Source organism: Glycine soja, chromosome 8, assembly GCF_004193775.1.
Source record: "Glycine soja cultivar W05 chromosome 8, ASM419377v2, whole genome shotgun sequence".
Taxonomy (NCBI): Eukaryota; Viridiplantae; Streptophyta; class Magnoliopsida; order Fabales; family Fabaceae; genus Glycine; species Glycine soja.
Genome location: NC_041009.1, coordinates 1536284 through 1563611, shown reverse-complemented (window position 1 = coordinate 1563611; position 27328 = coordinate 1536284). Strand labels below are relative to the sequence as shown.

The 27328-nt window shown below is 32.1% G+C and overlaps 2 protein-coding genes across 2 annotated transcripts; both read right to left on the bottom strand.

The window, feature by feature from the left end:
• Positions 1-3704: 3704 nt before the first annotated feature.
• Positions 3705-4778, bottom strand: LOC114424359. Its single transcript, XM_028391204.1, has one exon. The coding sequence runs from the start codon at positions 4586-4588 to the stop codon at positions 3908-3910; it is 681 nt and encodes a 226-aa protein (XP_028247005.1). The 5' UTR covers positions 4589-4778; the 3' UTR covers positions 3705-3907.
• Positions 4779-6785: 2007 nt separating this feature from the next.
• LOC114421052 (respiratory burst oxidase homolog protein A-like) lies at positions 6786-16170 on the bottom strand. Its single transcript, XM_028386821.1, has 14 exons — positions 15128-16170; positions 14752-14911; positions 14437-14485; positions 13754-13867; positions 11640-12062; positions 10167-10553; positions 9984-10079; positions 9561-9676; positions 9025-9192; positions 8750-8909; positions 8355-8555; positions 8087-8215; positions 7888-7966; positions 6786-7666 (listed from the first exon to the last, which is right to left on the bottom strand). The coding sequence occupies exons 1-14, from the start codon at positions 15759-15761 to the stop codon at positions 7557-7559; spliced, it is 2826 nt and encodes a 941-aa protein (XP_028242622.1). The 5' UTR covers positions 15762-16170; the 3' UTR covers positions 6786-7556.
• Positions 16171-27328: the final 11158 nt, after the last annotated feature.

The following is a 27328-nucleotide window of genomic DNA, read 5'->3' as shown; positions in this document are numbered from 1 at the left end:
CTGTTATAAATAAATTTCCAATTTTGCTTTAAAAAAAAAAAATCCCATACTTGTAAAAGTAATAACGGACGTAGGTGATATGATTTTATTTAAACAAAATTTTTTCCAGCATACTTCATCTTGACCTATATAAGTGAAATTAATTATTTTTTTTAATTAAAGAAATTGGTTAATATTATATAATTCTATTAATTATATTTAAAATATTATTTTTCTAAATGTTCACTGGATCTAGAATCACACTTGAATTGAAAGGTATTTTTTTCGATATATATTGAAAGGTATTTTTGAGACTATAATTAAACATGATAAAAATAATTAAAATTTACTTATATTTCAATCCATTTTTTAGTGCTTTTAGTTACTTATAGTGGATGGCTTCTCGTGGTCAATTACTCAATCATATCCCTTGCGAGGCTAATGTTTCTGCATATTCCCTTGCGGGACTTGAAACACTGAAATAACAACTTCATCTCAATTTTTTTTCATTTATGTTTCTCCGTCTTTACCCTTTTCATTGTACCAAAGAAGGTACCCCGTAGCACATGTGAATTACTCAGTTGTAAAAGTAAATGGATCGATATAGCTTTTTTTTCTTCAAAAATACTTAAATACTTAGTTTAACTAAGTTTTTCATACTTGGAATATAGACTATTTTTAAATTATTACCTAACATTCTTTTTTTTCAATTTAAGTACCTGAAAAAAATTTACGTTTCATTTTACTAGCTATCGTTAATCTCCTTCTATTAAATGATGATGCAGCAGACAAAATGTCACGTTATTGTGCCTAATCACTGACACCTCAGCACCATGTCATCACCTTCTTCCATTTCTTCTTCTGTTAAATGATGATGTGGCAAACAAAATGTCACACCATTGTGCCTAATCACTGACACCTCAGCACCACGTCATCACCTTCTTCCCTTTCTCCCTTCCTTCCCTTCTCCAACGAAAACCACCACCACCGCACCGTCCAACCCCTTCTCCTTCTTTCCCTTCATCCCCTCCCTCATCTGCTCCTTTACTTGCCCCCGCACCGTCACCTCCTTTGTCAAACTGCCTTCGGACTCCAACCCTTCCGTCGTCGTCGTCTACTACATCAGCCTCTATGTCGTCTGCCGCACCTACGACAACTACCACGTCGCCCAATCCATCCTTCACGGCTTCACTATCTCGATCGACGAGCGCGACGTCAACGTGGACGAGCGCTTCCGCGAGGAGCTATAGCAGATCCTCGTCCATCAGAGCGTGACGCTATCGAGCATCTTTGTTGGCGGCTTATACATCGACGATGTTGATGAGGTGAGGAAGCTCTACGACAGAGGTGAATTGCATGAGCTTATTAGACGGTTGCCGAAGTCGTAGAGGAACATGTGCGATTTGTGCGAAGGGCTGAGATTTGTGGTTTGCGACGAGTGCAATGGAAACCACAAAGTATTTAGAGAGAAAAGTGGTGGATTCAGGAGTTGTTTGCCTTGCAATTCCAACGATTTGATTAGGTGTCTTGAGGTTCAGGTTCAGATTTGAGAATGGATTGAATGTCTTTGAAGGAAGGAGAAGGGGAAGAAGAGGAGAAGGGAAAGAAAGAGAAGGGGGGAAGGGGTTGGACAACGCAGTGGTGGCACGACATGGTCGACAATGGTGGCGTGGTGGTGGTGGTTTCCATTGGAGAAGGGGAAGAGGTGGAGAAAGGGAAGAATGTGATGACATGGTGTTGAGGTGTTAGTGAATAGGCACAATGATATAACACTCTGTCTGTTACGTTATCACTTAACAGAAGGGGACTAATGATAGGTAGTATAATGAAACGTAAAAAAATTTCAGGTACTTGGTTAGAAAAAATGAATGTTAAGTAGTAATCTGAAAATCGCCTATATTTCAAGTATGAAAAACTTAATTAAGCCGAATACTTTATTGAGAGAAATATTTGGATGCACATGCATGACATACCTATATCATATTCATGCTATTGAATTTTACTATTAGCGGTAGCACTATCTGATCCGATTGGCCTGCCTGCAATTAGGATTAGTGGATTAAAAAAAAATCAATCCAAATAGAAATAGGTCTTTTTTGTGTGTGGTCCATTTAGTCTGAAAGGTCAAATGAACTAGGGTCGGACTCACTCATTAAACATAAAATAAGTGTCCATAAGAAGTGACAATTCCAAAGCGATATTATTAAGTTGAGTATTCATTAAACATAATTTAAATGACTTTGTCAATACTATTAGGTGGAATAAATGCATAATTAATAATGTTTTGCTTTTGGAATTTTTTTAATATTTTTTTTCCACAAAATCAATTATTTAACTTTTTTATTAATTTCTAAATTGGTTCGAATAGACCCTATGATCTGGCAATCCAACATAAGATTAGGCCTAAGAAATTCAAGTCTAGAAAAATATGGATCGGACTTAAATTGACCCATTTTCAATGTGACCTAATGGGTCGGGTCATACCCGTCCAATTTGCCAACCCTAATTAGTGGAGTTGGTTCGACAGCGAGCGCCAACTGAATAAGTATTAATATTAGTGTCTTCCTCGTATATATCATTAATCCATTTTATATTCGTTGTGTATATACAAATCAATTGTTTTATTTAACACATTATTAATTATTTTATTATTATTTTACAATATTTTTTATGATAAAAATAAGGAGAGATCGAAGACTTAATTGGATATATATATATATATATATATATATATATATATATATATATATATATTTGCAAAAGAATAACGTAATAATTGTGAAACATATCATAGCTGTGCGACGAAATCAGTCAGTTGGCTAGAGAGAGAAGTATTGCATTCTTGTTTGGAGAGTGGAAGGAACAACAACCTGCATTGATCTCAACCCGGTAGGAATCCAATAGAGTGAAGCTGGACACAAACTTACGGAGCAGTGTACATAACAATTCCACTGGGAGTCCTCTGTATTATGACTGGTATGTGCATTATTTTATTGCTGTTATGAGACTTTTTATCGGTAAACCTCTCCGTTTAAATAATAGGAGAAGAAAGCAATTGGCTCCTTTTTTTTTAGAAGGGAATTGCTATTGGTCTCAATGAATTTTGTTATTGATTCCTATCATTTCTCAAAATTTTAAAATTACCCATTTCAAAATGTATTATGGAAAGAGGAAGAGGAGAATAAATGAATGAAGAAAGGAAATGTGGGAAAGGATAATTTGGTGCCAAGAACAATTTAGCCAATAGTAATACCTTTTTAAAAAGATATGTAATGGAAAACACAATTCATTTGAGTGTTAGGCTTGTGTTAGGCTTTGAAAATTAATTTAAGTGTTTTTTATAAGAAAAAAAACACAATTCAAAAATACTCCCTCCAGATTTAAATATAAACAAATTTAACTGTCAAACACATGCATTAAGGAATTCAGTTATTAATATTTAATTCAAAAAATCTTCCTAAAATAACCTTTATTTACTTGTAAAATAGGAATAAATAATTTACGAAAAATAAGATTTTATTAAATGAAAAACATAATAAGAATACTATCATTAAATTAAATGAAATAAAAATTAGTTAATATTTACTTATATTTAGATCTAATTTTTCTTCTTCTTATATTTAGGTTTAGAGTAATACACTTTAATTATAAAGACGCTTTAATCAAGAGAAACTTCTTATAAAACTTAATAGAAAAACTAGGGACTAGAGTAATAGTTAACAACATTTACCAAACGATTAAGGAATGTTAACGAAAATTCAAACCATCTATAATCAGATACAGTTCAAGTGTACAATTTTCATCTGTAGATGAAACAGCACTGAGGAGAAACAAACAAGCTACAAGACCTGCTATTTTTCGCTAGATGGCACAAAACTAGTACAATCCTAACAGTAACAGGTTTCACAAAAATAATATTAATTGCAACCTAAATATCAACGGTTCCAAGACAATTGTCACCATTTGTGACCAACCCAGTGGTGATGTTGTATCCAATGGTGCAATTAAGCTCAACCACAACCTTCCTCGGAAACATGTTGAGTATTTTCACCTTACCATCTATCCTGGTATAGCTGCTGATATTCAAAGATTGATCCCTGAGGTCAATATTCAAAGTTGGGATATCTAAAAGCTTCTTTGCCATAATCTCCAAGGTCGAGTTTACCCTTATGGTCCTTCTTGCCTTGGCCTTACCCGGTGGAGAAGTACCCTCACCTATTCCCATACCACCATAGTAAACAATGGTGGTAGTTTTTCCAAACCTGAGGGTAAAAGCGTTTGTGTTCTTTACAGAGATATCAGCAAGAAGTGTAACGTTGTTTGTGGCACCACTGTTTGCAAAAGTTCCACTTACAAGAGTAACCGAATTCATACTCACCTCGGGTTCTTTGACATTGTAAACGGTGAAGCCCAAGACTATGAGTACGACCACAAGTATCACGACAAGGGCAGTGAAGCAACCGCAGCACAACACGAACTTTCTTATGCGAATGATTTTCTGTTCGGATGTGTCTTGAAACTGATCATGATCTTCTTGTCTGCTGAAGTGGCTTGTTGATGATACGAATGGAGCTAAGGGCTTCATCTGCTGATCAGGGCTCTGAGCCATACCTGATTTTTGTGGTGGATGTGGAAAATTTAATTTAGTATGATATGGTCTTTTTGCTACTATACATTATGATTTATTAGTCATTGGGTGGTGGGTACTTGGATCAATTTCCATTATGTAACGTTTCCAGATGGTGGATTCTACATTGATAGCGATTACTCTATCTTAAGATGATTGGACAGTTAATTTTAGTTTTTAACTATAATATTTTTTTTGTTTTGAATACTAATACAAATATACAATGTGATATAATTGATAAATAATTTAATTTTTTAAAATACGTGAATTCAACTTTTATAGTTAGTAGAAAAATTTAATCCTTAAATGTCGAAAGATTAATCTTTAACTCATTAATGAAATGTCTGCATACCAAAAATATATATATAAAAGAAAAACTCTTTTGTCTTGATCTTTAGTTATTAAGCATTAAGGAATCATGGAGTCAGTCCATGGTTAATGTTTTCATGTACGCGTTTCCAGTATTTGCACGGCTTGATCGTTGACTAAATAGGGACTTGATTAAATTAAAGGCAAGGAAAATGATTAAATTTTATTTGAATTATCAATTAAGAATGAAGATGATGAGTTAAGATAAGTGACTTTGAAGGATTCTAGAAATAGCCGTGCGGGAAAAGACACACCCGACCACATTAGAATGAATATGAAATGCACTAATGCAGAATTTCGGATCAGCAAATGCGTTGTAACTAATTATAAAATTAGGCCAAGTTTCGTGCCACTACCGTATCGATTTTCGCCGATTGTGAATGTGACAATTAAAATATGTTTGATTTGGTCATGAAGACTTAGCTTTGGCATTTGGAATATAATTTTTTAACCCACAGGATTCTAATGTTGGCTATTCCCATAAAAATTTTCCTCACCGTTATATCCATCTGATTTCCCTTATTAGGTGAATCAGTCAAAGAGACCTGATAAATCGTTCTTCATAGACCAATTCTCATTTGCTTGTTTCTGTCAAAAAAACAAAATCCCCAATTCAGAAAAAAAGGTGGCACTGCTGAAGTAGAAAAAATAACAACCATTTTAGCCCATTGGGCTGGAAGATTACTCTAGATCCATAAATAGGGCTGGTTTTAGTTGTCCGTTTACTTTATCGTGGACCAAAACATAAATGTACTCATGTTCATAATCCTCTTGATGTGCCGCATCTTCCGGTCCTCAATTGCTCCACTGTATCAGTGATATTAAATAATAAAAATATTCCATATAATAGTATACGATTTGAACATTATTAATGTGTTTAATTTTTTTAATTGTCATAGATTCTCAAGCATCCAAATTACTTCCTCTGTTTTTATTTATGAATTAGGTCTTATAGAAAAGAATAAATACTACTTTTAATTTGGTTGCATGCAAATTACTTTCTGCATTATGCATTTTAATTTGGGTCTTATAGATAAGAAATGAAAAAATTAAAAATAAAAACTAATTATTTCTTAATAAATACTCCCTTCAGACTAAAATTAATTTGGGTCTTAACAAATACTACTTTTTTTTTTATCAAGAACTACAGTATTTTTAGTGCTTCAAATATATTTTTTTTGGTTTAAATTATAATTTCATAAGGTAATTCATATTTTAAAGGTTGCCAAGTCAACTTCTAATGATACGAGAGAGCAATACCAAACATCTTAAGAAATAATACTCAAGTTTTGCACATCCTCACACCACAATTTTTATACCCTTTTATATTCTTTCTTTTTCTTCTTATTATATATACGCATGAAAGGATGTTAAATAATCATTATTCAGTGCATATTTACACGAATTATGGATAGCGGGGTTTTCAATATTTTCGAAGTAAAAAAATATTTTCAATCTCCGTATACTATAACTATTTATTATCATCAATTTAGTATATTTTCAATGGCCCATAAAGTGTAATGTAAAATTTACAATAATAATAATCACCAACATATGTATGTTCTTTACAATTTGATTTTAGTTGACAATGAACAAACCCCTTCTCCATTATGCATTTGGACTTTATTTCATGCACATCCATTTCAAACGTGGATTCAGATCGCATTCACTTAGGAGGTGTTTAAATCATATTCAAAGTCTTTGCCGAAAAAATTATACCCAAATGGAACCTTACTGAACAATTTTCATGGTGAAGCGTTCTATACGCTGAACAATAATGAGATTTTTTAATAGAGGTGGCTCGTGAAAATCCAGCATGGAATCAAATTCTTTTGATCTGGTTCTTAATATAAAAACTATGCGTAGATAGCTTTAACAAAAAAAGCATTGACCAGATGAGCACATTAAAATTTCACCGGCTCAATAGTTTAATTCGTGTTCATCACCAGTTTCCCAAATGTATATGATCAAATAAATAAATACAGATTAAAACTATTGGTCCCTTTGAAAAAAGAAAACGCTATACCAGTCTCATTTACATAGATATATATAACCCCCCATCCCCGTTAGGATCCAAGCAGAAGCAGAGGTGAGTCATTTGCTTAATTGCTTCACTCAGTTTTCTGGAACTCCTGGAATCCCTTCGAAGGAACTGAGTAAGTTACTCACTCTTAAAAAAGGCATCCCAATCCAATCCCATTTTTTAGTCCCCTTACCTTACCTCCTATTATCTTTTTCAAAAATGTCCACATCCAATTCACTGTGGATCTATCTGCCAATAATCGACGTGGCTCCACAATCAGGTAAACACCTCCAACGCAGCTGTATCGCACTCTAGGTGGTAGACGGTACCACTGCGCTTATCTCTTTAGTTATGTGGCCACATGTATACTGAAATGCCAAGCAATCTTGCTGGCTGTATGTACAATGCTTCACATCTATACAAAATGGTTTTAGTCGTTTAATACTTGAATATAATCGTATAATCTGGCCATGCCAAAAGTTGCTAAAATGACGTGCTTAAGTTGTGACGTGACCATGTTAACTTTAAATACAGTTGGGAGTGCTCCGTTCAAATTCCTTAGAAATGCTCCTTGTGGAACTCAAATTTAGTTGGACCCTTTTCATTGAACTCGAAGCAGAGCTTGCTAAGTTCTCTGGCCAAAACCGGTGCACCACAATAAAATACCCCTGAGCCGAATCATGATACTCATAATGTCAGTAAAAGGGAAAGAAAGAAAAAAAAGAATATTTTTGAGATACGTGTATAAAAGAATAGCATAAAAAAGTGACATAGAAATAAAATTGCATACAATGTCAAAGATTTACTAGAGATGTTCAAATGATGACACTATAAAAAGAAAAAAAAGTTTTAACGACTACCAAAATATGCTTGATGAAGACCAACTGACCTATTCGTCCATTACAGTGCTTGGAGCACATTTTAGAGAAAACCTTCTTCCAGTTAGGCCTAGCAAAATGAGTTCGCACCTGGTAGTAGAAATTCAAAGTAAAGCGAGGTTTTTAATTTTCTCACCCCCGACTTAGGCATTAAAATGGTGCAAACCATAGTGTATAATACATAAAAAATAACAAAACGTGAAGGCTTACTCTAGTGCCAGAAACAATGTCAACTCCATTTTTGGCATGGTTGAGTGCTTGCACCATGGTGATGAGAGCGGATCTGGCATCCCCTTCCTCGTATACACTAGTCAAGTAGTTGTGCATCTCAATGACACCCTGAAGTCCATAATTTGATGTTCAACATTAGCCATTGCAAATAATTCTTATTCATCTTGCAGCAGGGAAAAAGAATACTAAAAATCCTTCAGGAGGAAGTATCAATAAGATAAATAAATCTTCTGCAATAAATAATTACCCTTTGATCAAGCTCTGCTACTTCATTCATGACTCCTTTGAACCAATCAAAAGAGCCTTGCTCTCTTGTAACCCAGTAAAAATAAGCGTTGGTAGTCTTCAGTGTTTTCTTCCGTTTTGGCGCATTTTTATTAAGAGATGGTGAATCAGTAGTACTCCCAACACTAAGGTCTGAACCTCTACTTATATCAGAGATTGAATCCTGAATAGAAGTAACCCTGATTATTATATTTTGTCGTACTAAATTTACATACAGATGTTCAAATAATGATCAGCATAACAATCCGTATGCGACGCATCACACATCATAATTAAGCTATATATAACAGATTAACATGAACATGACTTTGTTATATGCATGCTCATTAATCAATACTATGTTGCGCTGGAACTCACCGCCATTTCCTCCATTTTGATGATGTTTTTGAGAAGATCTTTTAGAATGCTGATGAAAGGTGTTGCTCCTATCCCGAGACCGACAAGTAACAAAACATCATATTTTTTATAATCTTGCGCTGGCGCACCGTAAGGTCCATCTATCTTTAACTTCGGCAAACTGTTATCATTGGTTAACAATAAGTAAGCGGGAAATTCAGTATAAATTATTCGTCCCTACTCGCCGAGGACCAAAAATTAGAGGGCTAAACAGATATGGCAAGCGCAAGATGTACCTTTTCTTAGTTGTTTCATCAGCCCTGAGAAGCCCACTCTTCCCTGACACAGGTGGCTCACAGGCCTCAGAGAACACTCTTTTAAGTTCCTGTGTCCAATCACCCAGTTGCCGAATGTGAACACTCAGGTAGTCATCGCCAGGGGCTGAGGTAATAGAGAAAGGATGCCTGTCACGTATATAATGGCCCATGTTACTGTTAGATACCGATACTAATTGAGCAAAGATGACACAAGTTTCACTCTGAAACAAAATTGAGACTCCTAATTGTTCATAAAATGCGATAACACTTCATTTTCCCCTTCTTTTCTTGTTCAATATGCCTGAGCATGAGGGGTAGTATCCTTTTGATCTTTGTTTTATGGATACTAAAAAATGAAGACAGTGGTGGTTAATGTTTCCCAATTTGGTATCGTTTTCCATAATTCTCTCAATTAAATCCATAAAAAAAAAATTCAAACAGTAAATCAAGCATAAAGTAAATTGTAACACCGCAACATGCAACATATTTATGTTAAAAATTAAAATGCAACTTACCACTCGAACGGAGAAACAGCAGGACACTGCACAAACATGTATTGTCCGCTCTTGTAGCGAAATTGAGGAGGCTTAGACATTTGCAATGTGAGAACATTTCCAGGATATATGGCAACCTATATATTTTCCATATTCAAAAAAGGGGGGGAAAAGATGTTAACATACTGTTTCAAATTAAATGACTACAATTTATAAGAAGTGATTGAATCAAGTGTCGCTTTTGAGGTTTTTGACTCCTGGTTCTAGCAGTTTTTAGTTTACATTTTATGACTCTTATGTCTGGATCTGAATGCTCACAATTAGCCCAGGCCAATTTTACTTAAGAGTAGTCAAGAAAAGTAATACAAGGATATTTTAAGTTGAAAACTAATTTAGAGCCTAATTCTGATTGGTTCAATTAATCTGCTCACTTAATCTGCTCACCTTTCCAAGACGGACTGTATACAAACCAGAACGAAATAATCTGAGTATTCTCTCTGACGCATAAAGTAAAACAGGAACCGCAAGATACATCCATGTCTGAAAATGGAAACCAATGCGTACCGGTAAACAAAGCATTTGATAGATATTCTAAATAATTGAAATATGATACTAAAAAATATATACCGTTTTGTGGTACCATTTATGCACGAGGTAAAGCTTTATTCCGTGGATGATGAGGAGGACATAGACAATGACAAACAAATGGTGTGAATACCAGAAGGCATTGAAGCCAGTGAGCCTGCTAAACGGTTTAGGCAGCTTAATGAGATTTCTCCGGAACCATTTGGTAGCAAGTGTAAATGCTATTATCATAAGAAACACCATCAAAATTCCAGTCACACCCTCGACGCCTTTAACTAGGTCTACATAACTGGGTTTATGATCACCAAATACGCCTTTCAAATACTTTTCATAACGTTCTTCAGACGTACTTACAAGTCTTGGAAAATCACAAGCAAGGTGATCCCCGGCATGAAGTATAATACCAATCACGATGGCCCCGGCAATTGTCTGTAAGAATCAATAAGTAAAACTGGAAATCATATACCTAACTATTAGTGTACATAAGTTTAATTATTATGTTTCAGTTATCTTTTTCATTTGTGGCAGAAAACTTTTTTTTTTCTTTTGCACTTCAAGTTTATTATATAGTTTTATATATCATCATTATATTTTTATGATCGTTTGATTCACACATTCATTAAACAATATAAGGCTTGGTATATAAGGTTTAATATAACTACATTACTAATTTATAAATGATTATGAGTGAAATCCACCTACTGTGATAATGGAATAGAAGGGAAAAGTTTGATTGACATCAAATTCTATTCAACATCTCATGAGGGAAAGAGATCAAATAATAATAATAATAATAATAATAATAATAATAATAATAATAGATAGATAGATAGATAGACAAACAAAAATAATAAATATTAATAAAGTATTTAATATACAAAAGTGACTATATCTTATCATTCCAAATAGAAATGTAATAACATAAAAAAATTGGAGATTACACATGATTTGACAAATTTCTCAATAGAATTACACTGTTTTGTGATTTAAATAAATGTTTTCCTTGATATATTATTTTTTAGAATAGTTTTTATTTGTTTTTAACATTTTAAATTATAAAAATATGTTATAAGGAGATTAGAAATAAATAAATAAAATTGAAATACAGTTGAAATAAAATTTACATTTTTTATAGACAAAAACATAAAGAATGATCAAATTATTTCAAAAATATTTTTTTTTTTAGAATTATTCATCATCTCTATCATTTGAAAATGAGTGGTGATGATCAAGAATAATTCCTTGGAATATCTTAATTTTAAGTATTTTATTTATGTGTGTCCTCCATGTTTTAGGATAACCATTAATTTTAGTATTCACAAAAAAAAAACATTAATCTTAGCACCGAGCATTACATGTTTTTAAATTTACAAACACTTAAAAAAAAAAGAACAAATATGATATCACGATTTAGAGGACCAAAAATGAATTCGAAATACAGTTATTGGTGGCGCTCGCTATACTGTAAATAAATAGTCAATGCTTAATAAGTTCCGTGGTGGCATTAGTGCGTACCTTATGAAAGTTGATGTTGTCATCAAAAGGTACAACATAGCCCAGCTTGGTCGACCTGAGCCAAGTTATGGTGTTTCTGCACACGGGCAAGAGTATAAGTGCCATGTTGAACTTTAGAGTCTCAGCCGCACCTTTAGCCGTGAGAAGACAGTAACCCATGATCTGAAATGCATCTTTGTTCTTGTACTGAATAAACTTCCACGTGAACAGCCCAATCATTATGCAAACCCACAGTGTTAAAACCCAAAGTCTCCTCCAATTCTCTTGCAAATAGTAGACCAATCTGCGGCTCATTCTACGTATAGGACTTTTCTTCCTCAGCCCCTGTAGGTTCTGGCTCAAAGCTTGGCTTGTGTAGCTAAGAGCTTGGCTGTAGTTAAGGTACGTGTCCTTTTGTAAAAGAAGCGTCTCCAATTGCCATAACTGCGATGATGACATAATGACCATCCATAATGCCGCAAAACTATCAGATATTAAATCGTGCAAAAGATATTTCAGCATGTCTACTATATGTATTATGAGCATTACAAGAGCAACACAGAATGCATCACGCGTGGATATATACGTGTTCAATAAGGTGTGTACGCCTAACTGGCGAAGAAGCCGAAAGGCCACTTGGCAACTGAAGCATGATGAAATAACGTGTACCTCAGAAAAAACACTCATCAGCAGGAATATGAATTCAGTGTCAATAATGTTGTTGGTCAGGGAGATATTAACCCCTCTTCCCTCTCCGTTCTTTCGCCCACGATATAAATTAGCTAAAGGCTAATATCATTGATCCTTTTTTAATTTACCTCCCAAAACACGTTTTTAAGTTCACAACTGAGAAAGGAATATTAAAAAATGAAATTACTCTATGAACAAGAATAATACTCCTTTTTTTTTTTTGGTAAATAACAAGAATGATACTCTTCCCACAAAAAAACATTTTCACAACATTTTTTTTTTTACTTTTTATCTCTCTCCATCCACTCTGAAGACATGCCCAAAGACAAAAACCACTACTACTCAAAATTATAATTAATATCTTCTGGAAAAAAATGTCTTATTGATCAAAGAAATAATGAGGTCACTGTAATAATTTATATTAACCAGCACCGCGGCCGCTGCACTGCATGAACTGAGTTATTAGAAATAACAGCTTAATTATTATATTACGTACCTAGCTAGGGATAAAGTGGTCTGAATTTAAATTTGTTGACACGGCAAAAGAATGAAGAAATAAGATTGCATGTTAATGAGTGCACCCTATTAGTCTATTACTAATAATATTTTTTTACGTAATTAATGAAATGATGTTGTAAGTATATCAAATCAATTTTTTAAATTCAGCAAGCAAATTTTTACTTATAAGTTATAATATGCCTAATTTGTCTTTCTTTTTCTTTTTACCCTTGAAAACGGCTGAACTACACTAGGAAATTTCGGGTGACTTGTTCAATTCACAATTTGGTCCATTGTTGACTAATTAGATAAGTGCGGCCCTAGCCCAACACTGACTAAATTAATGTACACTAAGCTAACTAACAAACAAGCATCATCAACTAATTCATGTTTAAATGTATTTGTTAAAAATTAAAAAATAAACACACCATATTTAACTAATTAATAAATTTAATTTTTTATTTAATATTTTTTTAAGAAACTCGTCAGTATTTGTTAAACAAATTTGCCTGTAAAAATTAAGTGCTGTTAAATTCGATATATAATTTTCTTTTTGTATTGATAATTACAAAAAAATACCTTATTATTTCTATATTGCATATTTTTAAAGATTTATAAAAAAATAAAATAAAAACAAGTAAATTCTTTTATGTTTGGAATTGTGGGAGCAATTGTTCCCGCAATGTGCCAAGAAAACCTTATATAACAAGGAAAAGAAAAACTTATGTTTTTATTTTATTTTAGTAGACTTATGGAAATTATATAAAACAATAATGCTAAAGTAATGGATTATTCCTGTTCACCACGCAATACACATGCTACTCATTAATCGTCTGTATGTTTTCTTTATGAAAAGAAATAACATGAACACATTATTTTCACTATGTGTATGCATGTGTTGATAAATTTAATTAGAATATATTATGGAATGTAAAAAGATTTCCCACCTCGATGTAGCCAAGTCCTTCCGGGTCCAACTCTTCCATGATTAGAGCTGCATATTCTTCAGCCTGTTCCTGCAATCTGGACAACCTATTTGCAGAAGCGCTTAACAGGATGATCTGAAAGCAATAGATAAGACAGGAATTGGTTAATTAAATATTTGATGTAAAAACTTTTTAAGTTTTAACTAAACATTACGTGTAAGAAAACAACTATATTGGGAACAAAAGAAAAACTTTAGCTTAAAATGACGACTACGCCCCCACCAACTCCACTGAAAACGTCTTCATTATAAATTCTAAGAATTTGGTAAAATCAGAAAAATGAAAGCGCTATATGTATGACAAAAGCCGAAAAAGTAAGACATAGTTCACTAACTCTTGAATATACGCCAACTAATTAATATTACGTTCTAGAACATGAGAAACATGGAATACGTGGGACCATTGAATATTGGAAGCAGTTAATTTAGTAAGCATTAAATTAAGCTCAACTAAACCAGCCTAATGTTGATTTATTAAACCTCAAGTGGACACCATCTAAGCAACGTATTACGTCCATAATATGAAGAAGAATTAACAAATTAATTTAAAAATGAGAATTTAAATTAAAAATCAGTTGTACATACAAACATGAGGGATATAATTGCGGTTTGGATTTTGGAATATAAAATTAAAGTCTTCTATACCTCTTTCACCTCTTCTTCGGTGATTCTCCCATCTTCGTTCTTGTCCACCCTGTGAAGATGATTATGATTTATTTTAAATACAAAAGCACGTAATGATCATAATTGCATCACAACTTGCAAGCAAAGAAAACATCAACGCTTTAACGGACATTTAAATATTAAAGCAAATAAACGGTGACATTTGACAATGCTGTGTTTAATTTGTCATTAGGTGTCGCAGACTTAATTAAAGAACAAAAAGTAAACTTAGGAAGATTACTTATCATTAATTAAATTATTGAGCATCGATAACAACAATAATGACCGAATAATTACATGTCGAAGAAGATCTGGAGCCGCGAATCAAAACTTTGATCGGTAATTTGCGACCAGAATTCGAACAGTTCTTCCCTGCTGATTTTGTCAGTTCTCAACCTTCGTTTACGACTCAGAGCATCAAACAGTTCCAGAGCGAATTCCTTCGAATCCTTCATACCTTCGGAATAAATAAAAATTCAGATGCAACACACTTTAAGCTAACAAAAAAAAAAAAACAGAAGCAAGAAGAAGAAAGAGTATATATACAAAGATGAAAGATCTAAACAGTTATTGAAAATTCAATGCAATGAAACAGGGAGGGAAAAGAAAGCACTATAGGATAACGAATCTAATGATTTAAACGAATAATGCGAGATTTGAAAAAGAAACGGACCTATGCATTGAGCGAAATCGGTGCGATTGAGAAAACCGTCCTTAGCAAGCCTATCGAAGTTGCTCTGCACCTCGTTCCACGCATCAACGCCATTGGACCTGTTGCTGATAAATTTCAGACCGCGAAGCGCTTTGTGCGCACCGGAGCGCGTGCGATCAAGCTGAGCTCGTTGTTTCCTGAGAGCGCGAGCCGCCAACGCCGTTTCAAATCCAGCGCCGGCGCCGTTCGGAGCAGAGGAAGACGAAAGCGCGCGCGAAGCATGGCCATGGCTCCACGAGAAGCGCCGCAGCTCCTGCGAGAACTGCCTGGCCTTCGCAACCGCCTCGGCTTTCAGCTCCTGCGAGAACTGCCGGAATCCTCTCGACGAGCTCCGACGTATAGTCGGAGACCTCGAAACCGACGCCGGAGTTTGATTTCCGCTGCCGGCGACGCTGTCGTCGATGCTAATGACGGAGGCTGGCTCGACGCTCCGGAGAACGATGGTGTCATCGTCTTGAAGATCGAGTGTCACCTCCACGAACTCCTCCGCGGCGGAGTTGGACTCAGTTCCCGGCGAAGTTCCGGCGCTGACGGTCGCTTTTCCCGGAACGCTGTCGGACGCCCATCGGCGCTCGTGTCTCGGAATACCATTCATTGATCAGTCAAAACGGCACAGACCAATGTACGGATGAGCGTTTAAGTCTCGAATTTATATTCCAAACGAAAAGGAATGTAAATTCGTTATGTAATGCTATTCGTGTTGCGTCGCTAAAGTGGACCAGTGGTTGAGCAGAGTTACGAGAACGATTTGTTGATAGAAGAAAAGCTTTGTTTGGAAACTGGATAATTCCAAGTTGAGTATTGAAGAGGAAAGAGAGAGAGATAACGCGTTCATAATCTATGAGAAAAGGACGTGAACGCACGCGTGAAGAGCTTAACTGTTGAGACTTGAGAATAGAAAGAGAATGCAAGAGGAATATTTTTGCTTTTGCAAAATAAAAAGGGAAGAGTAAGTGTATTTGTTAATGAGGGGGGACCTATATAATACGAGCGATTAAGAGGAGGAAAAGAAATTCATGGAAGAAAATAAGGGTGTATTGTTGAGTTAAATATTAGTAGTGTAGGACCACTAAAAGATGTTGGTGTTTCGTTTTTATTTAATAGTAGTTATGTTATGTGGCATGAGACGGTTGGAGTTGGAGTGGCTTGGTTTAAGAATTAAGACTAATTAAGAAGAAGTTGAGGGTGAAGGAGGAGACCTCTGTGCTGGGTCGGAAAACGAAAGGGAATATCTCTATTTTACGCCAGTGGGACCGCTGATTCCAGAGGTTTTCAGGGGACGCCAGGGATCACTTTTGTCAACTCCACGCACTATCCACTTCCTTTCACATTTTTTCACTCTTCTTTTTTTTAGTACATTGTTAACTCTAATATGTTATGAATTAGTATTAGTACATGTTTTTTTTTTCTGAGAATCTATCCAAAATACACATGCACAGTTCTGCAAGTTTATGTTTATTTTATCTTATAGTCCCAACATTCATCTTATCTAGAGATGTTAATTGGAGTCAGTTTATAATAAGCCACCATTTTTTATTTTTTTTGAAGAATAAGTCACCATATTTTCCAGTTTAGTTGATTTGCGCCAATTTAAATGTGGACTACGAATTCTTTACGGGCTGCGGCAGAAATAGACTAATCCATGAGGACATTTTGCTTAAGTTATTTCTCAATAGCATAAATGATGTAATTTTAATTTTTAATAATCTAATATTTATTAATAATCAAATAGTAGTACGCGCGCTCAATATAATAACTAGGTGAAATGATTGTAAATTCTTTTTTTTAAGGAAATTGTAAATTCTCAATCATTTCTATGAAATAATATTTGAAATAAGGTAAATGTAACTTTTCTTTTTTATTAAAAGTGTTTTTTGAATTCGGAAATTATCCCTATATTGAGTTGGGGCAATATGTCCTTTCCCTAAATTTTAAAATATAAATACAGAAAATAAAATTTGAAACTCATTAAAAAAAACATAAAAACACATTATACGTGAAAAAGAAAATAACATGATAAGATGTATTTTTTTATGTTTTTTTTATGAGTTTCTATTTAAATGGCGTTATAAAATTTATTTACACTATCCATGATCATTAAACACTTTATTTGAATTAGTACTTTAATTAAGAAAATCTAATTACCAGAATAACACTTCTGTTTTCATTATAGTTTTAAAGTGGTGATGGAGTTACCATGGGTGCAAAAAACTCGTCCTAAGTTTCGTCCAAAACTTGCTAAAACCCCTAAACTAGTCGTCGTATGGGTATTACCTTGTATCAAGAGGTTGTCAATAATACACTATATGATACCTATGCATAAACCACATAATCATTAACCAATAGTGAAGGATTAATAACCCACTATAAGATCACTCTCATTGAATCAATCTAGTCATTCTTTAGGTTTGAAATGAGAACAAAAGAAGAAAAACCAACATAGTAGTCAAATTTTATCTCCGATGACGACAAATAATGGCCGACGTCTAATATTGTTGTAAAAGAAAAAGAGAGACAATGTTAATTAAGATATGAAAAATGCATCATAATATTGTAAACATTAGATCAATTTAAGAGTTATTATTTATGGTTCAGGGTAGATCACCTTAGGGTAGTTTAATTTATTGTAGCCATGGTCTTCTTTTTTATCTGATTATTTTAAATCTGATTATTTGTCTCCCTTTATTACTTTCATCACGGTGGATGCATCCACCGTGATTTTGTGAGCATGATTCTGCTAGTTTATTTTTCTTCCTGGTCTGATTATTTCAAGTATGATTCTTCTTCCTATCTGATTGGTTAATCCATCCACCATGATTCCGTGAACATGATTTTCCACTTCTCATCCAATTGTAAATATATATATATATATATATATATATATATATATATATATATATATATATATATATAGCATTAATTTTTTATGTGAATAATTAGAATTTTAATATTATTTAAATTTTTGTCCAATAGGTATTTAAACTAATGAATTTATAGTGTTTTGATATTATATTAGTTGTAGAAATATAGAGTAAAACTTGGAAGAGAAATTAAAGATTTGAATAGTCTCGCTCAGCACGTCATACATGCTCAACGCGACACAGTTGCTTGATGGGCAAAACTCGCTTAGCGCAAAAAAATCACATGAAGAAATCTAATACGTAAAGGCATACTTAGTACGAGTCAAGTGCTAAGTGCATGACCACCGACTCACTTGCTCAGTACGTTGGTCGCGTGCTAAGCGCGTGACCACCGACTCACTTGCTCAGTGCGTTGGTCGCGCTTAGAGCAAGGTTGTGTAAAATTTAAGCTAATTGTGCCTATAAAAAGAGGAGGAAAGAAAGAAAAACACACACAGAATATGCACGAAACTAGAGCTTCCTATAGAGAGAAAAGGATAGGATTTGTGCAAGAATAGAGGGAATCAACCATTAGGAGTCATTCTTTTTCCCATTTCTATTCTTTTTCTCTTCCCATCACCCTCTCGCAATTATAAAATTTCTCATGACAATGAGAGATTAAACCTCATTGTTAAGAGCTTAACAACCAAACGTTCTTGATGTAAATCTTTCCTACTATTTACTTAATGTTATTTTAATTATATTGTCTCTTTTTTGCACTTAATTTCATTGATTGTGGATTGATCACTCATATTCATGGTATATTTTATTATTCTCTTAGGAACTGGAGTAGAACATCTAAATAATTCAACTTTAGGGATATAATGATTTTATTTAGTCATCTTTATTTATAATACAATTTAACTGGTATATCTCTTAAGAGATTAAGAGAGAAATTAGATAAATTAAACTCTTTTATATGATTGATCATGGTTAGAGGCAGATGATTATTAGAATAATATTAAATAGAAAAAAATCACTAATATTACATTGATAGTAGTTTTGTTAAGCTAAGTCCCAATACCTCCATTTTCTAAATTAATCTATGCTTCAAGTGTTTGTTTTCCTTCCCTTGCTTGTTTTAGATAGTTAGTTTAATTTTATGTCAATTCATTTTTATTATTCCTTATTACAATTATTAGTTCATTTGTACAAATAAGATCTTTGTGGACTCGACATTGAGATAATTTGATCCACTTGTTTAACAATACTAATTACGGTGCAAAGACTAAACATGCATATATTACCAATGCAAAACATGTTTCTCTCCCATTAGTTCTTATCTGATTACATATTTAATTAATTACTATATTTATCAACCGATTATTTTCAACATAAGCAAGCTCTAATTTTTTGTTAACATTTTTTTTCATCATATTATAAATGTGAAATATTTATTAGCGTTATCTATTAATAACTTTTACTAAATAACTTAATTGACTATTTTTAATAAAATATTTTCTTTTAATAACTTTCTTCGTTTACAAATTTTGAATATTAAACCTTAATTGCTTAAAAAATTGAAAATTAATTTCACTTAAACCAATTATATGTTGACCTTTTAATTCATTTTATAGTTCTTGTTGGAATACAATCATGAAGGTAAAGTCTCACATACAATATTTTATAACCTAATGTCTAAAGATTTTAGGATAAAGTGTAGTGTCAATTTCACTGACATAATATACTCGTGATGCTTTGGTGGAGATCTTTTTTATGTTTAACTCTCTCAAATTTTCCAACAATTTCTCTTATTGGATTGAAATGTTTTATGTTACAATAATACTTACAATTTAAAGTGGTAAAATATTTTTAAATTCCATATCTCTTTCTTCTCAAATTTCCAATCTTCAAAATAGAGAGATTTTTTTTCTTATTTCTCAATTTTATTTATTTGAAAGTAAAAATATTTTGAATTTAATGATAATACGCTAATAGTGTAATCGTTTTTTATACTCATCCAACGACAAACTATCATGTGGTCAAATATTTTTTTATAATTCTTTTCTTATATTCCTCCCGATCGTCAGTCAAACAACGCATAAAATCATGCATGTAGCAAACTAGCAAGGGTGTTCTCTCTCAACACACGATCGCATCATAATTTGATCTTTCAGTTTCAGCATCTAGCGATAGGCGATAGTTACAATGTGAAATAAAAGAAAACCTACTATTTGTTTTCCTGATAACAAAACGTAATAACTTACGACATTCGAACGCATCACTATTTTAATTGCTTACATGCGCAACTCTTGCATAGGATAATAATTTCTCCTTGCAATAGGTAGTGATACTCTTAGTTAACATATCACTTAATTGTGTGAAATAAAATCTTTAAAATAATATACTTTTAAGAAAAATATTAACAACGTACCTTTTTTAATAAATTATTCTCAACATACTTTCTCATTCATTTATCTTTAATAGACATAAAATTTGAAGATAAAATTTGTCAAAAAAATATAAAAGTTAGAAGTAAAAATTGTCAAAAAAAAAAGTTGGATGTAAAAATTATTTAAAAAATAAAAAAATATAATGATGTCATAAATAAATTAAAAGAAGATAAAATTCATAAATTTCTTAAAAGTTAAAAATAAAATAAGTTAAATTATTTTATTAAAAATAAATTTATCAATAATTTAATAATTGAGAATAAAAAATACAACTAAACCTAGATTTTTTAAGATGCGCCCGTCCCTGTCAAGGACAATGGTTGCATTTTCTTTGTTAAAAAGACAAGCGCTTTACTTTGACTGTCAAAATAATGAGTTACAGTCTTGCAGTGATCGGCTTCAGCTTCGGTGCCTGTTTTTACAAAGTAGTTGTCAAAATATCATTTGCTGTAATTTTCATGACGAATTGATGGGAGTTGATACCTCATGACAATTTATGGCACGTAATTGGGAGTTGATACCTCATATCATAACAGAGTCGTTCATGTGAAATACATGGGAGACAGGCAAAACCCACAACAAATAAATATGAATATGTTATCTTTTTTTTTTTTTTTGTACAGTAAGTTTTTCTTTGGGGGATGTTACAGAATCAGAGTGTCATCTTTTTTTTTTTTTTTAATATATCCTTATTTCTTAGGTTTATAGATATACACTATCGAGCAGGGACGTAATCCCACCAAAAAATTTAGATTTTTTTATAAAAATAATATATGACGGCTTTTCTAGGTTTTATGAACATACAATGACTAATTCTTATGTTGGATGGTTTTCGCAAATTTCTAAACATTACAGATGCATGTTGATAGTTAAACTCAAGCTCACGTATCGTTTGAACCACACTTCATAAGGAATCTAATTTAATGTTAGCAGGTTGTAACATTGAACTAGGAAATATAAATTTTGAGTTGAAAATTCTTGATTTAGAAATTTGGTTAAATTACGCTATTAGTGTTTATTTGAATATTGGGGTTTGAATAAGAACTACACGAAGTTGTAAAATCATTTTAATTATAATTCATTCCGTTCTCCTGTAAAAAAAATGATTATGTTATAAAATTAATGTTATCATTTAAGTATAAACAGTACATATATATTGAGAGTGTAAAAGTCATATCAATAATCTTATTTACTGACTATTATAATACTTTTAACTTAAAAGTTAATAATCTAATTACTTATCAGCGTAAATAGTACCACATGCATGCTTGTTAAACTCATAATTTATTCTCATAATATTTATTGGTGCAATTTATTTTATTAATTATTGAATGATTTCAGAGTAATTTAATAACAACATATATGCTGCATATTTAAATAGTTTATGAAGTAAATTACATTAATATAAAACTAAAGAATAAATTACAGTATAAAAATACCCAAACATTTTTAATATCATATTTGTTATTTTTTAATGAATTATTTTTTTCAAAAATTTAATTCACAAAAGAATGAAAATAAGAGTGATTATGTATATTTTTTGAATGTTTAATATAAGTAATTTTTTAATTAAACAATAAATCATATAAGGCGATTATTGTTGTAATACATGATCAAATGAAACTCTTCAATAGAGTTTTATGGAGAACTTACAAATAATCCTTTAAAAAAACTAGTTCAAACTTAAGTGGTGTGGTTGTAGAAGGATGTCTCCCTCATAATTTTTCTAAGAACATAAATATTTTATAACAAAATATTTAACATTGTTCCCTTAAATAAGAGTATTCATCAAGAGTCCAATGATCTAAATCAAACCAATTAAATTGATTCAAATTTTTTTCTAGTTCAAGTCTAACCTGAACCAAACTAATTAGAACCAATGACAATTGATTTGGACATCAAATCGAGATTTTTTAAATCCAAATTAAACCAAATATATATATATATATATATATATATATATATATATATATATATATATTATTTTTTAATGTTTAAATTATTTGTATTTTTATGTCGTTTTGTATATCTCATTTGTGTTTTATATTCATCACATACTTATAAAGATTCATTTTAACACTTTTATTTTTCTTTCTCACATAACCCTAAAAGGATGTCACGCATGCACACTCTTAGAACCTCCTCTACCTACCATTTTGTCTCCTCGTGATGGTTATTGGTGCCATCAAGCCTCATCTGGACCTTGATATAGTCGACATTGACAATGCAACTTTGACCTTCAGACATTTTCACTATAGATCTGACTAATTTGATGTGTGTCATAGGACTATCTGTTAATTTTGAGATAGAATTTTTATTTTATATATTTTTTCAAAACATATTTTTTATTATTTTTTATTGGATATCTGAATCGAACCAACTCGTTCAACATTGATTTGGTTTGATTCAGATTTGACAAAAAAAAAATCTAAAATTCAAACAAAACTAAATCAATTAAAATCAATCTATTCAAATTTTATTTTTCTCCCAAACCCAAACCAACTCAATGGATGAACATCCCTACCCTTAAACATTTTTCTTATTACATCCCCTCAATGAAAAAATATCTAACTTCATCCTTAATGGTGGGAATATAGCCAAGTAATATATATATATATATATATATATATACACCAAGTGAACCAATTTTTGAAGACTATAAATAAAGTTTTAGCTAATGTAAGAATGTCTTAGAAAAACATATAATGGATTAAAAATTCAAATTTTAAGTTAAATTTAAATAAGTTATAGGAGTAATTTGTTAGAAGTCCCTTTAATAATTATTATTTTTATGAGCAATTGAAAAGCGTCACATATTAATGATGATTTTTTCCGGTTTTGCACTCATATAAACCAAGCTTTGAGTTTTTAATTTTTAATCGACTCAACAGTATAGTAATATATACCAATTTGTAGATGGAAAAATATGGCAGTTTATTTAAAGCCAAATATACCCGAGCATGAGATCTGACTCGATAAACTTTGTCAGATTATTTTACAAAAGAAATTATTTGATAATTGTACTAAGTTTTAATTAGATGTATATTTCTTGTTGACTTTGAATTTAATATGAAACGTTCTCGACTATGTCCAACTAAAGTATCTAACTTGTACCGTAAGGCAACCCTTTGCTTTCATGCAGAAAATCAATGCTGGACACAGAAACTTGTCGTTCATACGGAGGAGAAGGAAGGGTACTAATAGACAAAAGGAGATGAAGAAAAGAAAAAGAGAGTTCATTTGACAAATATCACCCGCCAACCACTTTACCTTAAATTATGACAAACAAAAGTTTAAAAAACAAAAGAAAAAAAAAATAAAGTTCAAGCCCATTTGCAGCTGTTTGATGCCATATAGTATATACGAATTAATTTATTTTCTCTACCAACAGAAGAACGACGCACGAACTTTCACCTAATTAAAATTACTATTGACTTTGCCAGCGTAAACTCGTCCATACATTCCAATTAGTATAATTTTCGAATACGAGTGATTATTATTCGGTCTTGGTTGGGAAAATAGCACCATCACTTTTAGGAAGTCCACCTACTCGCTGAATTTCGTTTCACATTTAGTATTTCTCTAGAGACCAAAAAGACGAAGATAGAATATAAACTAAAACAGTCCCGTGTCTAACTCATTTTATCAAGACATTTATTTGCAAGAGTGTTGGTAAAAATTAAGAAAATATTTCTTTTCCTCTTCAGCCTCCTAGAGAGAATATTCTTCAATAACCATCACTTAAATGATCATGAAGTTTTCCCTATACCCTAGTAGGATATTGTATTTTTTTATAGAAAAAAATATAGACCAAGGGAGATCGATGGGTTTGGTGCTATATATGTGAACTGTTTGGGTAATTTTTCGCTGGCTCTGGGAATTTAGGATACGACGACTTGGTCTTTTGCACTGAACTTAAGGGACGGGGATAAGATTACTTACCCTGTTACCCAGAATATGGTATTCAAACTGTAGCTCCAAACTTTGAATTTCCTTTGAGTTATAAAATAATACTACAAAAGTTTCAATTGCTCTTTCACCGTCTAAATAACTGGTAGCTAGTTTACTAATAATTATCAATGATGTAATCGTTACGATTTTTCTATACCCAATAATTACCTTGAAGCCTATTGGAATAGTCTTTGGTCAATTCGTCGGAATTAATTTATCAAATAGTTAATTGTAACAAAAGGGCATGCATTCATATTTGAAGAACCATCACATGAAATTCTGGCTATAGAGACTTTAATTAGAAGCAGCACAAAACATGGGCCATGGAAGTTGGTCAAACATCTTGAAGTAGTCAATCATAAGTGAAAAGATCACAATGACAAGTAAGAGACGATGCATTCCCAGGTGGCGGGGGACTTAATACCAAGTGCCATATTTCTTTATTCGTTTAGACAGTGAAAATATATATATATGCATGATTTCAATTGCTAACTTGCAAACTTTGGGGTAAATTTTATAATTTGTAAAATGTCCACATGTGCTCTAGTTGAGCCTTTAATGATTCTTTCGGCCAGCTAAATTTCCATGGTCACGATGCTGGTGGGTAAGGTTCTGCTCGAGTGCCTGACATTTTTTTTAAGGTGTTATACCATCGAATTCGAACCCAATCTCTTATGAATTGTCTTACATCATAATACATTTGTACACCATAATGCATGTTATCATTATAAATATAAACTCATAATATCTAACTAACAATTTAATTTGCGTTAAACTAAACTATTTACACCAATATCATAATATTTTACATTTTTTGTCTGTTAGTAAATGCTGAATCAAGGGGCCTAAAATGATAAAAAAAAAAAAAAAAAAACACTCCTTTCCGTTTTTTTCCTTAAGCCAAACACATTATCTGAGAAAGTATGCCGTTGCTAATATTTCTTATAATATTTTTTTATTACCCCTATAAGAATGACTCAATTTTTTTATTACTAAAATTTGAAGATGAACAAGTTCTGTTTGTAGAACTTAAATTGTTCCCCCACCCTACCTATTTCTCTCCCAATCAAGCTCGTTATATATCTGCATGCATTAATTTATGAGTCCTTCAGGTTGTGGAAGAATTTGTCTGAAGTAGATTTAAGTAAGAATGATCAGAACAGTCATGCAACTACAAGATTCTTTTGCATGATCAATGTAAAAGCGGGTAACGAAGTAATTAAAAGAGAGGATTTCATTTTTTATGTTCCAACATGTAACCTCTGTCGGAACTCAGAACAATTAAGTTGGATGATTAATATATTATTAACATAACAAATTTTAGTTCTTTCCAATATTCATAATTCTCAGGTGTTATGATTCTCAAACATCAAAAAAATTATCTTCTATCAAATACACCCTTAAAAAAATCTCTTAAAAAGTTTTAAATTTTTATAAAAAGGGGGGAAATATCTTTAAAAAAATAACTGAAATTACTTTAAGAAAAACTGCATATTTACGTTATTGATTAACAATTGTTATTTTACTTTATTGAGCTTTGAAAATACGTTCTCCATATTCATAATTCATTATTTTTCAATCCCCTATGGAAACAAATATATCTAACTATATATAGTAAACTTTCGTCCCCATTTATGAAAGTGATAAAATATCTACTCATATTCTACTTTTAACGCAATTCCATGTTTCCTCATTTTAATACGAAAAATACTAATAATATAATTTTACGTATTCTGTCGAATAAATACTTCACTATTAGTTAAAATTCACGTAAATTTATGTATGAAAAAAACTCATGTAACATACATGAAAATTTTAAAGCAAAAAGCAGAGGAAGAAAAACAGGGAAAAACACAAAGGAGAGAAAGGCAGAATTTGTGGATAGGTGTGCTTCTAGAAAACCATTTCGTATAAGCCAGGGGGCCACGAAATACCTCCAAGTCAAATGCCCACCAACTCCTACCTTTACAAAAGAAATTGCTTATAGACATAAATGAAGAAAATAATGATGTTTTTTTTAATGTTGTTAATTGTTATTGAGGTCTCCAATTTAATTGCTACTTCATTTTCTATTTTTCTTTCACATGATATATATAGGAGTATCAACAAATAAATATATAAGGATTAATGTGCTGTAAAGCTTAAGTGGTTTGCTTTGGCATCCACTTAGACCCGACGTTTTTTATTGGCTCTCAATCGTTTTCCCATACTTTCCATTTGTCCATTTCCCTCTGGATTCTCTTGATAGCACGTGCAACTAAAAATTAGTAGTAATTAGTTCATTTCTATAAGTATTATAGCATTTTTATTCTCATGTATATCTCCTCTCAAAAAACCAAATTCTCATGTATATCTCTTATAAAGATGGCGATACTTAAAAAATAATCCAACATTAAATGTAAACACCTGAATTTCTTAACTGAGATTTGAAGTATATTTTATGGCTTTAAAAGAGACTAAACCTTTTTTTTTATCAGATTCAACTCTGTTTATATTCAATGCTGTATTATTTTCGTGCAATTCGTGTGATATTATTTTGGTACCATATAGCAGTTCTCTGATTGTAATAACTGGCAGATTCTCGTTAATTGTTACCTTTTAAATCAGGCATAATTATAAAGCTTGTGTTGCCACGAAACTAATTAATAACCCAAACTCGCGTTAGTCGTGGACTTTAGTTCTTTCTTAGAGAATGCAGTTCTCTTAACTTTATATCGATCGAAAGTAATCCTTGTTGATTGTGCTAGTCTATATTTAATGTGTGAACTATATATGTTTATATTTGTGGATGAGAGGGTTGAAACGGAAAAAAACTTGAACCATTAATTTCGAAACCCATTCAATAATCATTTGAATAATGAGCATAGGGCATCATCGCATTGTTTCAGGACAACACAGTAGGAAGGAAATGGACACAC

Excerpts from the sequence above, each read along its gene's own strand:
- LOC114424359 (XM_028391204.1), bottom strand. The coding sequence starts at position 4,588 with ATGGCTCAGAGCCCTGATCAGCAGATGAAGCCCTTAGCTCCATTCGTA.
- LOC114421052 (XM_028386821.1), bottom strand. The coding sequence starts at position 15,761 with ATGAATGGTATTCCGAGACACGAGCGCCGATGGGCGTCCGACAGCGTT. Across the intron at positions 14,912-15,127 it reads CGATTTCGCTCAATGCATAG|GTATGAAGGATTCGAAGGAA; the intron begins GTCCGTTTCTTT and ends TTTATTCCGAAG. Across the intron at positions 13,868-14,436 it reads CCGAAGAAGAGGTGAAAGAG|ATCATCCTGTTAAGCGCTTC; the intron begins GTATAGAAGACT and ends TATTGCTTTCAG.